This window comes from Lepus europaeus, chromosome 8 (genome assembly GCF_033115175.1).
Source record: "Lepus europaeus isolate LE1 chromosome 8, mLepTim1.pri, whole genome shotgun sequence".
Classification (NCBI taxonomy): Eukaryota; Metazoa; Chordata; class Mammalia; order Lagomorpha; family Leporidae; genus Lepus; species Lepus europaeus.
The window spans coordinates 23,873,382-23,890,058 of record NC_084834.1 but is presented as its reverse complement, the minus strand read 5'-3'; the positions used below and the strand labels follow the sequence as shown (position 1 = coordinate 23,890,058).

The 16,677-nt window shown below is 42.6% G+C and overlaps 1 protein-coding gene across 1 annotated transcript in view; it reads left to right on the top strand.

Moving 5' to 3' along the window:
- Positions 1-16,677, top strand: part of DCHS2 (dachsous cadherin-related 2) — a 315,764-nt gene that overhangs the window by 279,606 nt on the left and 19,481 nt on the right. Inside the window, exons 15-17 of the mRNA XM_062199052.1 lie at positions 3,816-3,929; positions 10,226-10,437; positions 13,528-13,679. Coding sequence (XP_062055036.1) covers positions 3,816-3,929; positions 10,226-10,437; positions 13,528-13,679 — 478 coding nt within the window. The remainder of the gene's footprint in view (positions 1-3,815; positions 3,930-10,225; positions 10,438-13,527; positions 13,680-16,677) is intronic.

The window sequence follows — 16,677 nt, the reverse complement described above, 5'->3', positions numbered from 1 at the left end:
TAAGCAAGCAGATGAGACCAATCTTTAAATGTATTCAGTACGAGTCCATGGCTGACAAACCAGCCATGTGGACTAAGTGCTAAAAGGGCTGGTAACAAAAAAGGAGCGTCTGTCTTCTCCAGCAGAGGCAGTGAGATGGACTGACAACTGTGGTCTGGCCACAGTCGCACTCTGTTCAAGTTAGATTATTTCTCAACATTTAGGAATTGAGATATTTCACGTGAAAATGCTGTCAAAATTGTTATGTCTTCTTGTTTAAAAACACACACACACACAGCCACCAGCCTCCCGAAGCCTGCTTTCCCCAGGGGCAGCAGTGAGCTGACACCGAGTGCCATTTGTCCATGCTTCTTGCCTTTACCAAAAGGAATTTGAGTGAAATGAGCCCTGCCACGTATTCATCTATGATACCGAGTCAGAGATGCTTTAAAATGTTCTTTAAAATGCTCTTTCACTTTTCCTCTTGTGCTTATACAAAGCTGCCTGCTGCTCGACACCCAGCAGCCAGCAGCCAGGGAGACACCTAGAGTGACCTTCCCTCCATCTCTCCATCAGTACAGCATGCATACATTTGCCTGTAAGTGCCATCCTCTGGGGCAGGTTGACAATAAGAGGATAGTGAGGCTTTCTGAATGACAGAAAAGTCTAGGTTAGGTGCCCTAAGTTACACACCTAAGGACAGAAGGCCAGGGCCAATGTAGAACTATCAAGCATTTATCAGAAGTGATGAGTGTAGAAAATGGAAAGCCAAGGACGGAAGATGAAGCAGCCAATCAGTGCATGAAAAGATGCTCAACATCATCAGGCATTAGGGAAAGTAGCATTAAGGGCTCCCCAGGAATATCACAGCGTGGTGAATGACATCATGGCAGGAATGCATACAAGAGGGAGAGAACAGTTACATGGCAAGACCCAAAGCTTGAGGGATTCAGGAGCCAGACTTGCTCTTTTACAACAACTCCCTCTCATGTGAGGTAACTCAGCCCATGAGACCAGCATTAATCCCTCCTGGGGGCGATGTCCCCATGAACTAATTACTTTTCACCAAGCCCCTCCTCTGAAAGATGACACCACCTCTCAACATTGCCACACTGAGGACCAAATCTCTGGTGCGTGAACCTTTGCTTGCCTTCCTGGCACTCAGCATCTTCTCTTGGCGTATCAATATGCTGCTCAAGAACTTCCCATTTTTTCTTCACTGCTTCCCATCACATAAAGTAATGGTCAGCCCATCCACCTATTTTTTTTAAATAAAGTTTTATTGAAACACATCCATACTCAATTTGTTTGCACATTGTCTGTGACTGCTTTCATGTTGTGATGGCAGAGGTGAATACTGGCAAGAGAGACTGTGTGACACACCACCAAACCTATAATACTTGGTGGCTAGTCCTTTAGAGAAAAAAATATTGCTAATCCTTGATGTAACGGTACATGTGTCTCCTCTGATTGACAAGATCTCCCATGCTCTTGCCTACCCCCCCATTCCTTCCCTATCTCACACCTTCCTGTCTACACCTGTTCTGTTCCTGCCTTCTTGGATCCTCCTTCAGAGCACACCAATTGTCCTGTTGCTGCTGCCACTTCCTACTAATTCTCCTTTCCTGTGTCTCATCAGTTTGTTCACCAAAACTTGAAGTGATTTCTTTCTTTTGTCTTCCTAACACCTGACTCGATTCCAGTTTCTCCCCTGAAGTTATCTTGTTCTTACCTACTTTCTAGAACATTTACAATTTTTAAAAATTAACAATAATTATATATCACATTATATTGTGATGTATAATGTGGAATTTCAATATGTGCATACACTGTGTGCTGATTAGATCAGAGAAATTAATGTTTCTTCCTCTTTGTCATTGACCTATGATTAGAGCCCCTGCTCTACCTTAATTCTTGATTGAATTTATGTCATGCAGTTAAGTCCATGGTTATGTTCTCCTTGGGTTGCTTTAGCTACAATTAGACTGGAGGCTGGTTGAGAAAATCTCTTATATTTATGCTTCTGTAACCTCTTTTTCCAATCTCACCTGGGGTTCAGGGCAGTATATCCAAATATGTCTTCAATCTGTCCACTTCTTTCCTTCTTCCCTCTCACGGATCCAGGTCATTTTATCTTACTTAGACTATTGCAGTTTTATCTTAATTAGTCATTCTACTCTGTTCTTACCCTGCTTTTCTCTGTTTTCTACAAAATAGAATAATGTTTTTAAAAATAAATCATCATTTTATTCTTTTTTTTTTAATTCATGTGATAAAGATTTATTCTTCCTAGTATATGAAAAGTTCCTACAAAAGGAATTGTCCAAAAGAACAATGTGCAAAGGGCAGTCACAATCTTGGCACAAAAGATAAATTTTAAATGGCCAGTAAAATGTGCAAATATGCTCCTGTATTTGTATTCAGAGAAAGACAAATTAAAACAACAAGGTATCTTTTTTACCAATAAGATGGAGTCAGATTCCTCTGTAGAACGGAAGCTGCTGCTGAGAGCTTGGGCAGGCAACAATCCTGAGCTGATTCCTTCTCTAGGAATTTTTCTCACAGAAAGCTGCCTTGCTCTAGATTATTACCTCTCTTTCAGGATGACCTGCAAACATTGGCTCATAATAAGGGATATGAAAGTGCAACCTTCTTGCTTCCAGGCTGGACAAATTAAAGAACTACTTTCTAAGGAACTCAAACCACAGCAGGGGACCCTTAACATGTGTTAGTCTGTCGGAACTTAGGAACTCTGAGAGTGTGAATTGTTGCAGTCCTTTTTGGAAAGCAATACAATCCAGATTTTCAGACTTGGTTTTTCAGCTATAAAAATAAGAAAACATTAGTATATAAATTTATAGTGTAAATGATATATACTACAATTACATTTGCTGGAATAACTGAAAATATTCTAATTATCCATTAATGTAGGAATGGGCCACCAATAGAGGAATGGTACATCTATGAGATATGATGTTATTTGAAAAAGAATGAGCTAAATACATAAATGGTAGCATGTAAAGGATGTCCACAGTTCAATGACACAGTGTTGTATAAAAATTGAAACAATTTTAAGGGAGTGTGCATGTGCATGTTTCTTGCTATGGCTTAATGAAGAGCAGTAGATATCAATGGCTGATAGATGAACATGTTTTCTTAAGTTTACTCTTTAACCAGAGCATGCTAACATGATCATGGTCATACTTGTTTTTTATAATGATGATGCTTTTGATCATGTTAATAAATCATCATTTTATTCTATTCCTTGAAAAGCTTCCATGACTTCTGATTGCACATGGAATGAAATCTGCCCCATGCTTGGCTTACCATCTTCATCCTCTCCCTCTACCCTTACTCACCATGCTTCACTTCAAGTCCATTCCCAGCCTGTAGCATGTTCTGTGGTGCTTCTTCCTTCTAGAATCATCTTCCATGGATTTTCATAGTTCACTGTGCCAACATCTCTACAAAAGGGTGTCTGCCTCCCCCATAGAATGGCCTGCCATCACACACCCTTGTTTTTCTCTGTCCAGGAAAGTTTGCACAATCTGAAATCCATGTAGATTATGTACTTAGTGAATGATTTATTTTCTGCCTTCTTCCACCATGTAATAGCCACCAGGAGAACAGAAATCTTTCTTTCTTGTCACCATGTCCACAGCCCCTACCTTGAAATATGGTATTAAGACACATATAAGTAATTGTTGAAGAAATGAACAAGTGAAAATACAGTAGGCAAATAATGAATGCTCACTATTTTTTCTTGTTTTTTTTTTTTTGTTTCCATGAAATTTTTTTCTTAAAAAAAGCTCTTTATTTTTAATCTAATTTTACAGGTACTTCTGTTGTGACTGTAAAAGCTTTGGCTGCTGACTCAATTCAGGATAGCATTGAGTACTCAATTTTTAGTGGAAATGAAGATGGAGTTTTCTCCCTGTGCTCCCATTCAGGTAATCTTTATAAGAGCCATATCTTCTGCACCATGTAATGTTACCAAAAATAAATAATCCTGCAAAATTTGAAAGGGATGAATTGTCAGGGGTAAGTCATTTTTAAAGATAATCAGAGTTTTTCATGGTAGTGATGAAAAATTATGGAAAATCAAAAACTATTTATGTATACTCACCAAGAATTCTGTTAGATTGTGCTTATCCTTCTTTTTGAATTTTTAAAGATAAATTAATTTCCACTTATAATTTACCCATCTATTTGCAAAAGTTGGAAATGTAGTAGGGAAATCATTGATACTGAGTTTGAATTCAAAATAAGCTCACATGGCTAGCCTCAGGGAATTTTCATCAGAGATTCTTCTAATTCGCCACTGAATGTCAACAATGTAACAAAAAAACAGCTGGAAAAGTTTCTATGTGGTGGTAAAGAAATTACTTCCAACTACAACATGTATTAAATTTAGCTTTAATAAGACCATTATTGTGTTTTAAATGAATCCCAATTGATTATTTGAAACATACTTTTTTGACTAACAACTATGTAGTAGATACATATCTACTGCATCATTGTCAAGCATCAGGAAGAATGTTTTTAATAATTTCTATATTACCATACAACTGCCGTGTTTAAGCTATGCTACATGCACATGGGAGGAATTGAGAGGGGATAATTTCTTAAGTAAATGCTTTCTCATCCGGGGTGGTGCACACAGCCTGTGGCCTCTAGTCGGCAACCTCCAAGAGGTAGGGTAGAGGAAGTCTTCTCTCTTCACCCATTACTGGCTTGTTGACAAAAGGGCTATCTGCAAACATCAACAAGCCTTGTTTCTCACAGACCAGGTGTCTGGAGGTTCTGGGAGAGAAGCTGAGAATTCGAATGTTCAGGAAGTAGAGAGAATAGTAGAGTCTGCATATTTCCTCCAGTTATTCAAATCCTTCTACTCTCCCACTCCTAACATGACCCAGGCTTGACTCCTGCCCACCTGGATTCTTCCATTAAGATGCAGATAAAATCTGCCTGGGGTCAAGCCTTATTTTGCAATTAAGCAATTATTTTATGTTAAAAGTCACTTATGAATGTTATTTGAAATATCTACAAAATAGAATGTCACAACATAAAAAACTATTCGAGGGGACAACAGTAAAGGAAAAGTCCCTGTAGTTGCCACCTGTGTCCAGAAATAAGCCATTACTAGAACCTTAGGGAGCATCTTTTACATCTCTCTTCTTTCTTTCCCCACATTTTTTATGGTTATTATGTAGAAACATGTGGGTGGCTAAATCTAGCTAATCAACATAGGCATTCGCTGTCTCTCATCCCAGAGATAATCAGAAACCTGAATTTGGTATTAATCACTGACTCTTTGTATCACTGTAGTGTTTCCACTCTGCTTGAATCCCTGTGGTATTTATTTTTACTTTGACTTAAGCTTCATCATGGAATAATGCTATGCACTGTTCTTTGACTTGATTCTTTTGCTCAATATTTTTGGTATGGCTTAAATAGTACATAAGCCATTTAATGTTAAAGAATAGCAAAGAAGGCTATATACCCGGTTGCATGTCTCTTGTAGATTTAGCTGGAGTACTTCATGCTTTTCATGCTTAAATAAATATTTTTTTTTACCAGTGTTAGTATGTGCTAGGGTACTTCAAAATGTTTCATAGAAAAATGGAATTACAACATAACTATAAATTTGTGGGAAAAAATGAAATTGCATATTTGAGAAGTTTTCAAAAGGTTTATGAAAATACATACTGTGAATGAACTGTGCATGAATTTTAAAAGTTTTTTGCACTTAAATAACATTATCTTTTCATTCATTTTTCCCAGAAATATATGGAATCATATATTTGAAATGGATTTTATTTTTTGATTTTGTATTAAAAAGCTTTCAAGCTCTTATTAATTCCAACACCTTTTATACTCAATATGCCCAATTATTATATGAAAATAGCAATTTCCCTTGTGTTAGTTGGAAGTTACATGGCTCTTTTTCTTCTTTAGCTATTTTCATGTATTTAAAGTCTAACATAAAGCAACATCTTGCTACTGAATAACATAAGAGACTGGCAATTCTTTATCCCTTCATGACCACAATTTTAGTTCTTTCAAATTAGGCATTATTAGTATTTTTATACAGATCTAGCTGCCTCTTGCCAGCATTTCAGAGTTTCCTTTAGTATCCTTTCTGCATAAATTAATCTCTAAACACCACAAACTATTTCCATAGTCACAAACCAAAGGTTGACTTTTGTGTTCAGACTCCATGCCACTTGATATTAAAATATCTGAAATTGTTTCAACCAGCAGGAATCTTACAGTTTGACTAAGACTATGTAAGTAAAAAGCGATGACAACATGCATTCCGGTATTTGTTAGTTTGAAATAAAACAAAAATTGTCAAACTTTCAATTTTTTAAAGACACAGGTTTCATGAGAGGGTTTTAAAGCTACTGGGTAACAAATATTTGCCACATTGTGCTTTGGGCTTGTACAGTAGCATGTATAGAGTATGTAACTGACTGAGGTGGTCTGCTTATTTTATCAAGCATGTAGCATTTACAGAATCTTAATCTCATTTTGATGTGTATTTTTTAAGTTGGGCAAAGGTGATGTCTGTATAGATGAGAGTACTTCAAAAGATTTGTGGGAAAATGACATTAAAAGATAAATTGATTTTGGTGCAAAAACTGTTGAAATTCATGCAACTGAGGTGTCCTCAAGAAGTTTATGGAAAATGAGTATTACGAAAAACTGCATGGCTCTCAAAAATCCTTCCACCAGCATAAGCTCAGCTTTTAATTTCATTTCCCGTGAACTCTTTGGGAAATTTTCTCCTACATTAGAAGGAATATATTACAATGGTTTTGTTTCCAAATTATTACATAACTGGCACAGTGACATATAAGCAAGAACATGAGGTTGGTATTTGTGAGGCTCCTTACTCTTAGGAAAATATGAATTCCTGCCCTTCCCATTAGACAGAGCCCAGTAGTTCTCTCAGCTCGCTGATGCCAGTGCTGCAACACGCACATGCATCATCCAGAGCAAAATATGGACGTAGTCGGCGTGCCAGCTTGGAATCGTCTCTTAGGCTGGCTGTTGTTGTCTATTGCATTTGCACAGCGTTCACACCATATGCCAGTTATTATGCCAAAAATAAAACCCAAGCAAGGAACGCTTTAGAACCATAGATTCATTCCAAGTGCAAAATTCCAATTATCAAAGCCTAAACACAAGACTTTTATTAAGACATCCACTTTGATGTGCGCTGTAATTGGCACACTTTCTCCTAAGTGGCACTGGCCGTTTAGGGTCGCGCTTCTATTTTACGTGTCCTTTACGAACAGTAACACAACGTGATAGCAGGACCCTCTGTTCGGTGGAATGCGGGTCAGAGCATTGGACCCACCCTCAGCCTTGGCTCCTCAGCCGCTTAGCTGTGGGTTCAGCAATCAACCTTGGTGCCATGGAGGCTTCCTAAGGAGCTGCTGTCACCACCAGCCCATCAGAATGCATCCTGATGATTCTCCAGCTACCAAAAGTTAGAGCTCCTCCGAATTCCCGGTCAGGGCTGCTGGGCACAATAGACTGTGGTCTGGAAAAGTAATTTGGTTCTAAATCGATACCTAAATCTGACGTCAGCGGTTAGAGTGATTTTGACATGTTAAATTTGGTAGCATATGACATTGTTACTATAGAGTGTAAATTATGAGTATTTAATTCTCTTACAAATAGAGTAGGAGCTATATCATCTCTCCCAAACACTCAAAACCAAAGACAGAATGTTAGAAAAGCATACGAGTCTCTCTGGGATCCAAGTGAGTGACAGATGCCCTGAAGGTTTTTCGGACTAGGTTATCTGGGGGAGATGCTTCAAATAAAGCAATAAGCAGTGTGGCTTCCAGGCCGTATTTGCAGAAACAGTGCAGGTCCTTTCACCAGAAAAAAACAAACAGGCCGGCGCCGCGGCTCAATAGGCTAATCCTCCGCCTAGCGGCGCCGGCACACCGGGTTCTAGTCCCGGTCGGGGCACCGATCCTGTCCCGGTTGCCCCTCTTCCAGGCCAGCTCTCTGCTGTGGCCAGGGAGTGCAGTGGAGCATGGCCCAAGCCCTTGGGCCCTGCACCCCATGGGAGACCAGGATAAACACCTGGCTCCTGCCATCGGATCAGCGCGGTGCGCCGGCTGCAGCGCGCTACCGCGGCGGCCATTGGAGGGTGGACCAACGGCAAAAGGAAGACCTTTCTCTCTGTCTCTCTCTCTCACTGTCCACTCTGCCTGTCAAAAATAAAAAAAAAAAATAAAAATAAAAACCAAACAAACAAACAAACAAAAAAACCCAAACTTGTAAAAGCCCATGGTTATTAAATTGTCTCCTTCTAAATTCAGAGTTCATAAAGATATTAAATCTATATCTGATGCACAGAGCAGGAGAGATAGAGAGAGATCTTCCATCCACTGATTGAATCCCCAAATGGCTGCAATGGCCAGTGCTGCCCCAGGCTGAAGCCAGGAGCCTCAAGCTCTGCCTGGATCTCCTACATGGGTGGCAGAGGCCATCTTCCACCGCCTTCCCAGGAGCATCATCGGGAAAGAAGCAGTGTAGCCAGGACTCAAGCCAGTGCTCTGATGTGCTCTGATGTGGCAGCTTAACCCACTGTGCTACCACACTGGCCCCTGCATGGAAACATCCTAACCACGTGTCATGGCCACGCTGGGAAGTGATGCTTAGTATCCCCTCTTTACAGAACAGGAGCCCCAGCTTCATACAATCTGAGCATCTTATATCAGGCCACAAAATTAGCAGACTTTGAGGCCAGGGACTGGAGCTAAATTAAGTTCCCAGCACTGGGATGTGTGTCTTCAGGTTTCTACCATTCCAAATCAGTGTTCATTCAACAAATTGCTATTCGATGGGACTTCTGACAGTGAAAGCCAAGTAAATATTAATAAATCTAAATGGAGACAAAGATTTTGTTGTAAAGTAGTGGAAAAAGAGTGGAAACCAGAGAAAGCAATTATGTTCAGGAGATGTATTTCTTCATCTGGGGGCAGAAACTGGAACACAACATTATCCCCACATTCTACTATCCTGGTTTGTTCCCCAAATGCCTGCAACAGCTGGGCGTAGGCTAGGGCCAAAGCCAGCAGCTAGGAGCTCAGTCTGGGTCTCCCAGATGCATATCAGGGACCCAAGCACTTGAGCCGTCACCTGCTCCCTCCCAGGGACTCCACTAGCAGGAAGCTGGTGTCAGGGGCAGGACCCAGTATTGAGCCCAGGGACTCCAGTACAGGATTGGGCGTCTTCACCAGTAGGCTAAAATACCCACTCCCATGTTCCTTCTTCTGTATGAGGGTATGAAAGTTATCACTGAATGCCTTCCATAGACCAGACTCTGAGCTGGGCGCTGGAGACATGATGGTACGGAAGAGACAGCTTTCACCTTGTGCCGCTTACTAGCCAAGAGGACTCCAACGACCCAGACATGTCGGTAAAGTGATAAAGACGGAAGTAGAGGCCATCCCAGGACTATGGAGACCTATGCATGGTGATGCCAAAGTGAGCATGTGAGAAACAGACCATGGGGGCTGGTGCTGTGTTGTAGCAGGTTAAATCCCCTTCTGCGGTGCCAGCATCCCATACGGGCACTGGTTTGAGTCCCAGCTGCTCCACTTCTGATCCAACTCCCTGCTGATGTGCCTGGGAAAGCAGCAGAGGATGGCTCAAGTGCTTGGGTTCCTGCACCGATGTGGGAGACCCAAAGAAACTCCTGGCTTTGGAGCAGCCTAGCTCTGGCTATTTCACCATTTGTGGTAACAGCCATGGAAAGCACTGAAGTTATATATGGGACAATGACAGGGCCATGTTCTATTCAGTTCAGAATGGAACCTGGACTGGTGGCGAGGGGGCAGGTAAGTGCAGGGAGAGGTGGGAGATGCTGGTGGCTTGGATGAAGGCAACAGTGGTGGAGGCAACAGTGGTGGAGGCAGTGGACTCAAGCGGTGTTCAGCCGCTGTACTCTCCAGACATCATGGTAGGCTTTGCAGAAACAAGGGTGACTCAAGGGATAGCAACTAGATTTCTTATGTGTTTGAACCCTGAAAATATGTGAAAGTTCTCAACTTGATTCTCAATGGCCCTGGTCAATAACGAAGGGAAGCCAGGCAATGGAGGCCTTGGAGGAGCGGGTGAGCATGCCAGCACATGGATCCAAGGTGGTTTGGGACATTTTTAAAATAATCACAACCTCATTTGCTTTTCTTTCCTTCTCTCCTGGGGATTCAAACAGGACAACTCACGGTCAAAGATCCCAGGTTTCTCGATTTTGAAGTCCGGAACGAAGTGCAGCTCATCGTTTTAGCTGAAAGTGGTGGGCAGAGAGCGTACAGCAAAGTTGCAGTCTTGATACAGGATGCGAATGATAACCTACCCCGCTTTGGGCAAAGCGTTTACCAGGCCTCGGTGTCTGAAGGCCAGAGCCACAATACTCATGTCGTTCAGGTAACAGAGATACATGTGTGTGTGTGCGCGCACACAAGTATTAGAATCATAGTCAATAACATCCAAATAGCTAAGGCCCATGTCCAGCACAGAACTTACAATGTCAGTGTTTCCCAGGTGTGCTCAGTGTTTGGTGGATTGGCTGAAACCCTATACGGAAGGGATTCCCTCTTCTCTTTCTTCACTCAGTGCTCAGTACTGCCCTCCTCCTTTCTCTAGGAACCCCGTGCGCACTCTCAGGGAGCTGGTAGGGACACAGCATATGACTAGCGTTGTAAATTCTACCGTTCAGTGGGGAAGTCAGAAATAGGAGTATATCATTTAAATGTCACATAATTCATGCAAGACTGCAAGTTTGCATTTATTTTCATGAGAGAAAAGAGGAAAAACGTCAATCCTTCCTGGAGGAGAAGTCTAAGGCCTCCCAGAGCGACATTTGCATGAGGTCTCAAGCAGGGGTGGAAGAATATCTGGCCCATGGGCCATATAAGGCCTGTGGAAGTCATTTGGTCTGGCACCTGCAGGCAGGACTCGAAATTTAATAAATCTATAGCAGGCTAACTTTTAAGTTGATAATTTTGTATGGCCTGTGAATGGTGTTATAAATATCCACATGGCCCTTGGCAGGATAAACGTTCCCCAACCCTGCTGGAAATCACCTTCCCTTTACTTCCAGCCTGGCTCCCGAGGCACCTGATTCCCTCTGTGGGTGCAGGCAGGACCAGTACTGGCAGCTGTCTTGCAGTCCCAGCTCTGTGCCCTGATGCACCACTCAGGAGGTGCAGGGCCTCCTGGCCGGCTATTGCAGATCCATGCGTGCTGTGGTAGCCGTGCTGCTCCAGTCGCCAGCGTGTTCCAGACGTGTTTACTCTGGTGTCAGCCATGACTGAGACGTTTAAGGAGAAGCTGGGGACGTTTGCTTTTCCAGTTTTTATCATCCCTGCCCAGTCCAGGCTACTTTGTCATACTGGGGCCCTGCAGCATCACGCTTCTCTCTCCCACCTGGTAGCCTGGGCCAGCCTGGGCTGCTTAGTACATAATTAGTGAGAAGCAAGACACCGCTAAAGCCCAGTACCCCAAGTGGCAGAGCTCTGCCAACTCTGGGGCGGAGATATTGCATTTCATTCTTTCCTTGTCTAGGTCACTCATATTCCAGGAAGCTGGTAGTGCCCTTCTCCCGTGTCTTGTTCAAAAACTAGAAACACAGGAGGCTCAAGGACTCACCATCTGCAGAAGTCACTTTGGATTTTGGCCGCTGCACAGCCAATCTGGCCTCCCTTTGGGTGCAGTTCCACAAGCTTCCTGTGTGGGTGAAGGGCTCCCAAGACAGAGACAGATTACAGCTGAATCCTCTTGATGGCTCGAAGAAGCTGTGCTCTACCCACGCCTCCCAAGCTGCTCCTGTGCAGGCCATTCTAACACATTGCACACACTGACACACCGCATCTACGTCACCAAAGGAAAACCAGCTGCTTTTCCCGATGCTCGCGAAGGGAACTGTGCATTGCTGCCTTTCTGGCCCAAAGAGCTTGCTGATGACATCCAGGGCGGTCTCTTGGGCCCCTCTGGTGCCCTGAGAGCTATGACAGCCGTGTCGAGGCTGGATTGAGAGGGTAGGGAGTCACAACTAAGATCCCGCTAGGACAGCAGTGTAGTATCCTGGCAAAGGGAAGACAGGGTGGGTGAGCTGAAGCCAAGGCTGTGGACATACAGGAGAGTGTGTGAGTGTGTGTGTGTGTGTGTGTGACATATATGTATATATGAATAATATATAATGCTGTCAACTTCTTCTTAAACCAGATCTTGAACCCACTGATATATTTTGGTCAAGTGCTTACAATTAATGAAGATCAAACAGTATACAAAGTCACTTCACAAAATTCACAGAAAGTGTCATTAAAAACTTATTTTGTAACCAAAATATTTAAATCCATGCATATGAGGGTCCTTCACAACACTCAGGGAAAGTGTGCATTTATGAAAAAACTATATGTGGATTTCAAAAATTTGGTACCAAATGTGTTATTTAATTTCATCTTCCACTTCTAGAAGTCACTGTTTATTTATTTGAAAGGCAGAGTGACAGAAAGGGAGAGAGAGTGAAAGAGAAAGAGATCTACCCACTGACTCATTCCCTAAATGGCCACAACAGCCAGGTCTGGGTCAGGCTGAAACCAAGAGACAGAAATTCCATCCGGGTCTCTCACATGAGTGGCAGAGGGACAAAGACTAGCCATCCTCCTCTACCTTTCCAGGCGCATTAGCAGGGAGCTGAATGGCAAGTGGAGCCACTGGGACTTGAACCAGCACTCTGATATGGGATGCCAGTGTTGTGAACCTAGGGTTCTCTTCTCCATGGGGAATGATGCACAACTTTTGTTTTACACTCAATATTGCTTTGATAACCCATCGAATAAATGACCTGGATCTATATTTGTTAACACTGAATCTAAACTTTCTTTCATTTTTAAAAGATCTCTTAAAGTTAAAATGTATTACAAAACAAATGCACACATGGCCTATGTTATAGGAAATACTTAAAGCAGAAAAAAAGAACAAATAAAAACATCACTTACTGTGTGAGGATATCCTGCGACATCTCTTTCCTTTTCTGCTACCGTGAATCTGTATACAGTACTGGAAATTTCCTGTTCAAGCAAATCAGATTTTTTTTTCAACTGATTTTTCCTATAATGTAGAATTGCAGCTCAAACACATGTGCAACTCCTACTGAAAGTCACTTGGAAATCCTCTGGATGAGAACGCAGAGGCCTTCCTCCCTGCCCCCTCGCAGCCCCATCCACTGTATTAAAAAGTTAGAAGTGGCATAGCAGGTTAAGCCGCCACCTGTGACCCCTGAATCCCATGTGGGCACTGGTTCTTTCCTCGCTGCTTCACTTCCTATCTAGTTCCCTGGTAATGTGCCTGGGAAAGCAGCAGAGGATGGCCCAAGAGCTTGGGCTCCTGCACCCACGTGAGACCAGAGGAAGCTCTCTGTCAATCTGTAGATTTTCTTCATAATGTATTTCTCTGAAAAACAGGCTTTGCTAATGTTGCAGAGTAAATCTAACAGAAATGCGTTCCTCGCAGGTTTTTGCTACTGACCTGGATAGCGGGCTGAATGGCCTCCTTGAGTATTCTCTCGTCTCTGGCAACCATGAGGAGGTGTTCCAGATCGATGCACTGAGTGGTGTGGTGACAACGCGTGTGGTTCTGGATTATGAGAGCAGCAGCTCCTACAGGTTTGTCCAGGATTCCGCTCCATTTGCTCAACTGTTCTGCTTGGTCCTTGAGGCATGACTTTTTGTTGTGCAAACTTGATTCCAAAATGTGTTTTCCCTTTGGTCTAACTTAGGATCATCCTTTTTTACGTATTAAAAGAGTCTTAGTAATTATGGTCTATCGGGGAAAAGTGATTAGCCTAGAAGTTGCAGGTCTCGTTCTAAGAGCTGATGCATTTGGGATGCTGTGAAGTACTAAATGAGATATCAGAAGGGCAATGTGAGATGTCTCTGGAACTAGCGAGCCCTCAGCAAAGGCTTGTTGGTATTGTTTTTAAAAACAAATGAAGGCTGAATGGCATTTGTCTTTTTAACTCTTTTTAAAAATATTTTTTGCAACGTATGGTTCTTTTTTTTAAAAAGAGAGGTACAGAGATAGAGCGAGAAACAAAAGGAGAAAGAGATATCTTCCACGTGTTGGTTCACTCCCTAGATGGTCACTGCAGCTGAGTCTGGGCCAGGCTGAAGCCAGGAGCCTGGAACTCCATCCGGATCTCCTACATGAGTGGCAGGCGCCCAAGTGCTTGGGCCAGCATTTGCTGCTCTCCCAGATGCATTAGCAGGGAGCTGGTTCAGAAGTAAAGCAGCCAGGACTCACAATGGTGCTCCTAAGGGATGCCGGCATCGTAGGCAGTGACTTAATTCTTGATTCTTACTTTGTGTATGAAAATATAACCTTGTCATCAGGGGCCTTATTGCAGTTCCCAGAGGTGATCTTACTCAAAGCACAGGTTCAACATTAGCATGTTTCATCTAGAGTCCAAGATATGCCGGCCTCATACAACATTCTATGAAGGGGGGTAACAGTAGTGTCACAGGTATTCTAGGTATCTGGAAAAGTCAGAGATACAAAAGTCTAGACTTAGAGCAAACATATTTAGAGTATCCCAGTCTATAACAGTGAAAGACTGTCAAAAACCTAAAAGGTCCATGAATGAGGAGTGCGTAAGGAAGGCTGGCACAACCCTTCTGTGGAACCCCATGAAACATTGTTAGGCGAAGTCAGTGTGAGACGTGTGTACTTGCTGATGGGAGCCGAGCTCTAGGATCTGGTCCTGTGTGAAGGAAGCAGAAAACTGTGCTGTAGGGCTCCCCAGCATGGCTGTTTGAGGAAAAGCAGACCATGCATTTTGGAATAGTTCTGGAAGAAAACACAATGAACTGGTAACTGTGTTTGGCCAGCCTGTGGTCTGAGAGAGGCGTGGCTTTCTCATGGTACAGTTTAATACACGTTTTGGTCATGCTGCAGTTTTTCTGAAAGCCTTTGCACATACCATACTGTAGTCCCCCTTCTCTGCAAGGGTTGTGCTCCAAGACCCCAGTGGGTACCTGAATTTGCAGAAAATACTGAACTCCATATGTCCTGAGTTCCCATACGCCCTGCAGCATTACCACGTGTGAGTACCACGCTTAATCTGCCCTTCTGTGTTTTATCCCCTGGTCCTTACCTCCTTTGCATTGCTACTCCTGTGGTTTGGGACAATTATTATGTGAAGTAAGGGTTACTTGAACATAAGCACCGTGACATGATACTGTGACAGTCCAACTGATAACTAAAATGGCTAGTATGTGGCTAACAGGCAGGTAGGGTATACAGAGTGGATATGTGGGTCAAAGGGACGAATCACAAAACGTGTGCGGGATTTCCTCACACTACCTGGGGAGGCACACAATTTAAAACTTCTGCACTGTTTATTTCTGGGATTTTTCATTTATTTTTGGAAAACAGTTGATGGAGGGTAACTGAAATTACGGACAACCAAATCACAGTTAAGGGGAAACTACTATGTTTCATTTCATTCTCACAACCACCTCAAGAGGAAGTTCAGTTGGGTGTCCTGTTATTTACTTAACAGGCAGCAGAAGTATGGTGGTTTGCTCAGGGTCACAGAGCTGTTTAGGGATTGAACTTGGACTTGCACCCAGGTAGTGTTGTTGTGAGTTATACAAGCTCCAGAGCAGACTTCCTGTTTGGGGAAAAGCTAGATTACAGAAGAGTACACGTCAGTATTTCCTTATGCCAGACGACTTTCATGTTTTATGAGGAAAATGCAATACGTTCATGTGGTTGAACGACAAGAACGGATTAAAATGGAGTATGTTACTGGGTGCCTTGGGTTAATTAACCTCAGAAAAGCCTCCCATCTTTAAACATAAGATTGTTTAGTCTTTTTGTTTAATATATTTCAAATTATTACTTCAAGAGTATGTTAGAAGTTTAAGATCTTAGTCTGTGCTAACTTTGAGGAATGTCTTTCAACAATATTTTAGTGAAATTAATTGTTACAATCCTTGCATAATTTGTTAAAAGTTGATTGCTGCAGCATTGTTTCTGTAGTAAGTTTAAGCCGGAAGCTGCTTTCCCCCTCCACGGATGGCTGCAGGTAAACCTCAGCCTCGTTGCCATCTGAGTGATCACAAATCAGAGACCACTAATGGCCTGTGGAGTCCAGGAACGAAGCATTTCCTAATTGTGATGACTTTCTGCTCCAGTGTTCTCATTCAATGCAGCCTAATTAACAATGAAATCTAACTTCTTTCAACTTTTTCCTATTTGCGTCATAGCTTCCATGTTCCCAACATTCAAATTGGCCCCAATATTTAAAAGGACCTTTCTTTAATTCCCCATGAAGAATTTAACTCAAGGCTGCAAGAAGCAAGAACTGAGAGAAGTTGAGCCACTCACACCACTCACACACTGTTCCAGAAAGGGGCACTGAGCCACACACAAACACACATACATGCATACACACACACGGCATACACACATACATGCATACACACACACGGCATACACACACACACAGTCTGCAGCATCACCAAGGCCAGCAGATACTTTAAGCATCCTGCCATTTGGCCTCTCCCCTCACCCACTGTCAACCCTTGCTCACCTTGTGGCTTCTGCTCCTCTTCAATGACGTCCTTAATATTTAAGACAATGAAAAATGGAGGGCAATTT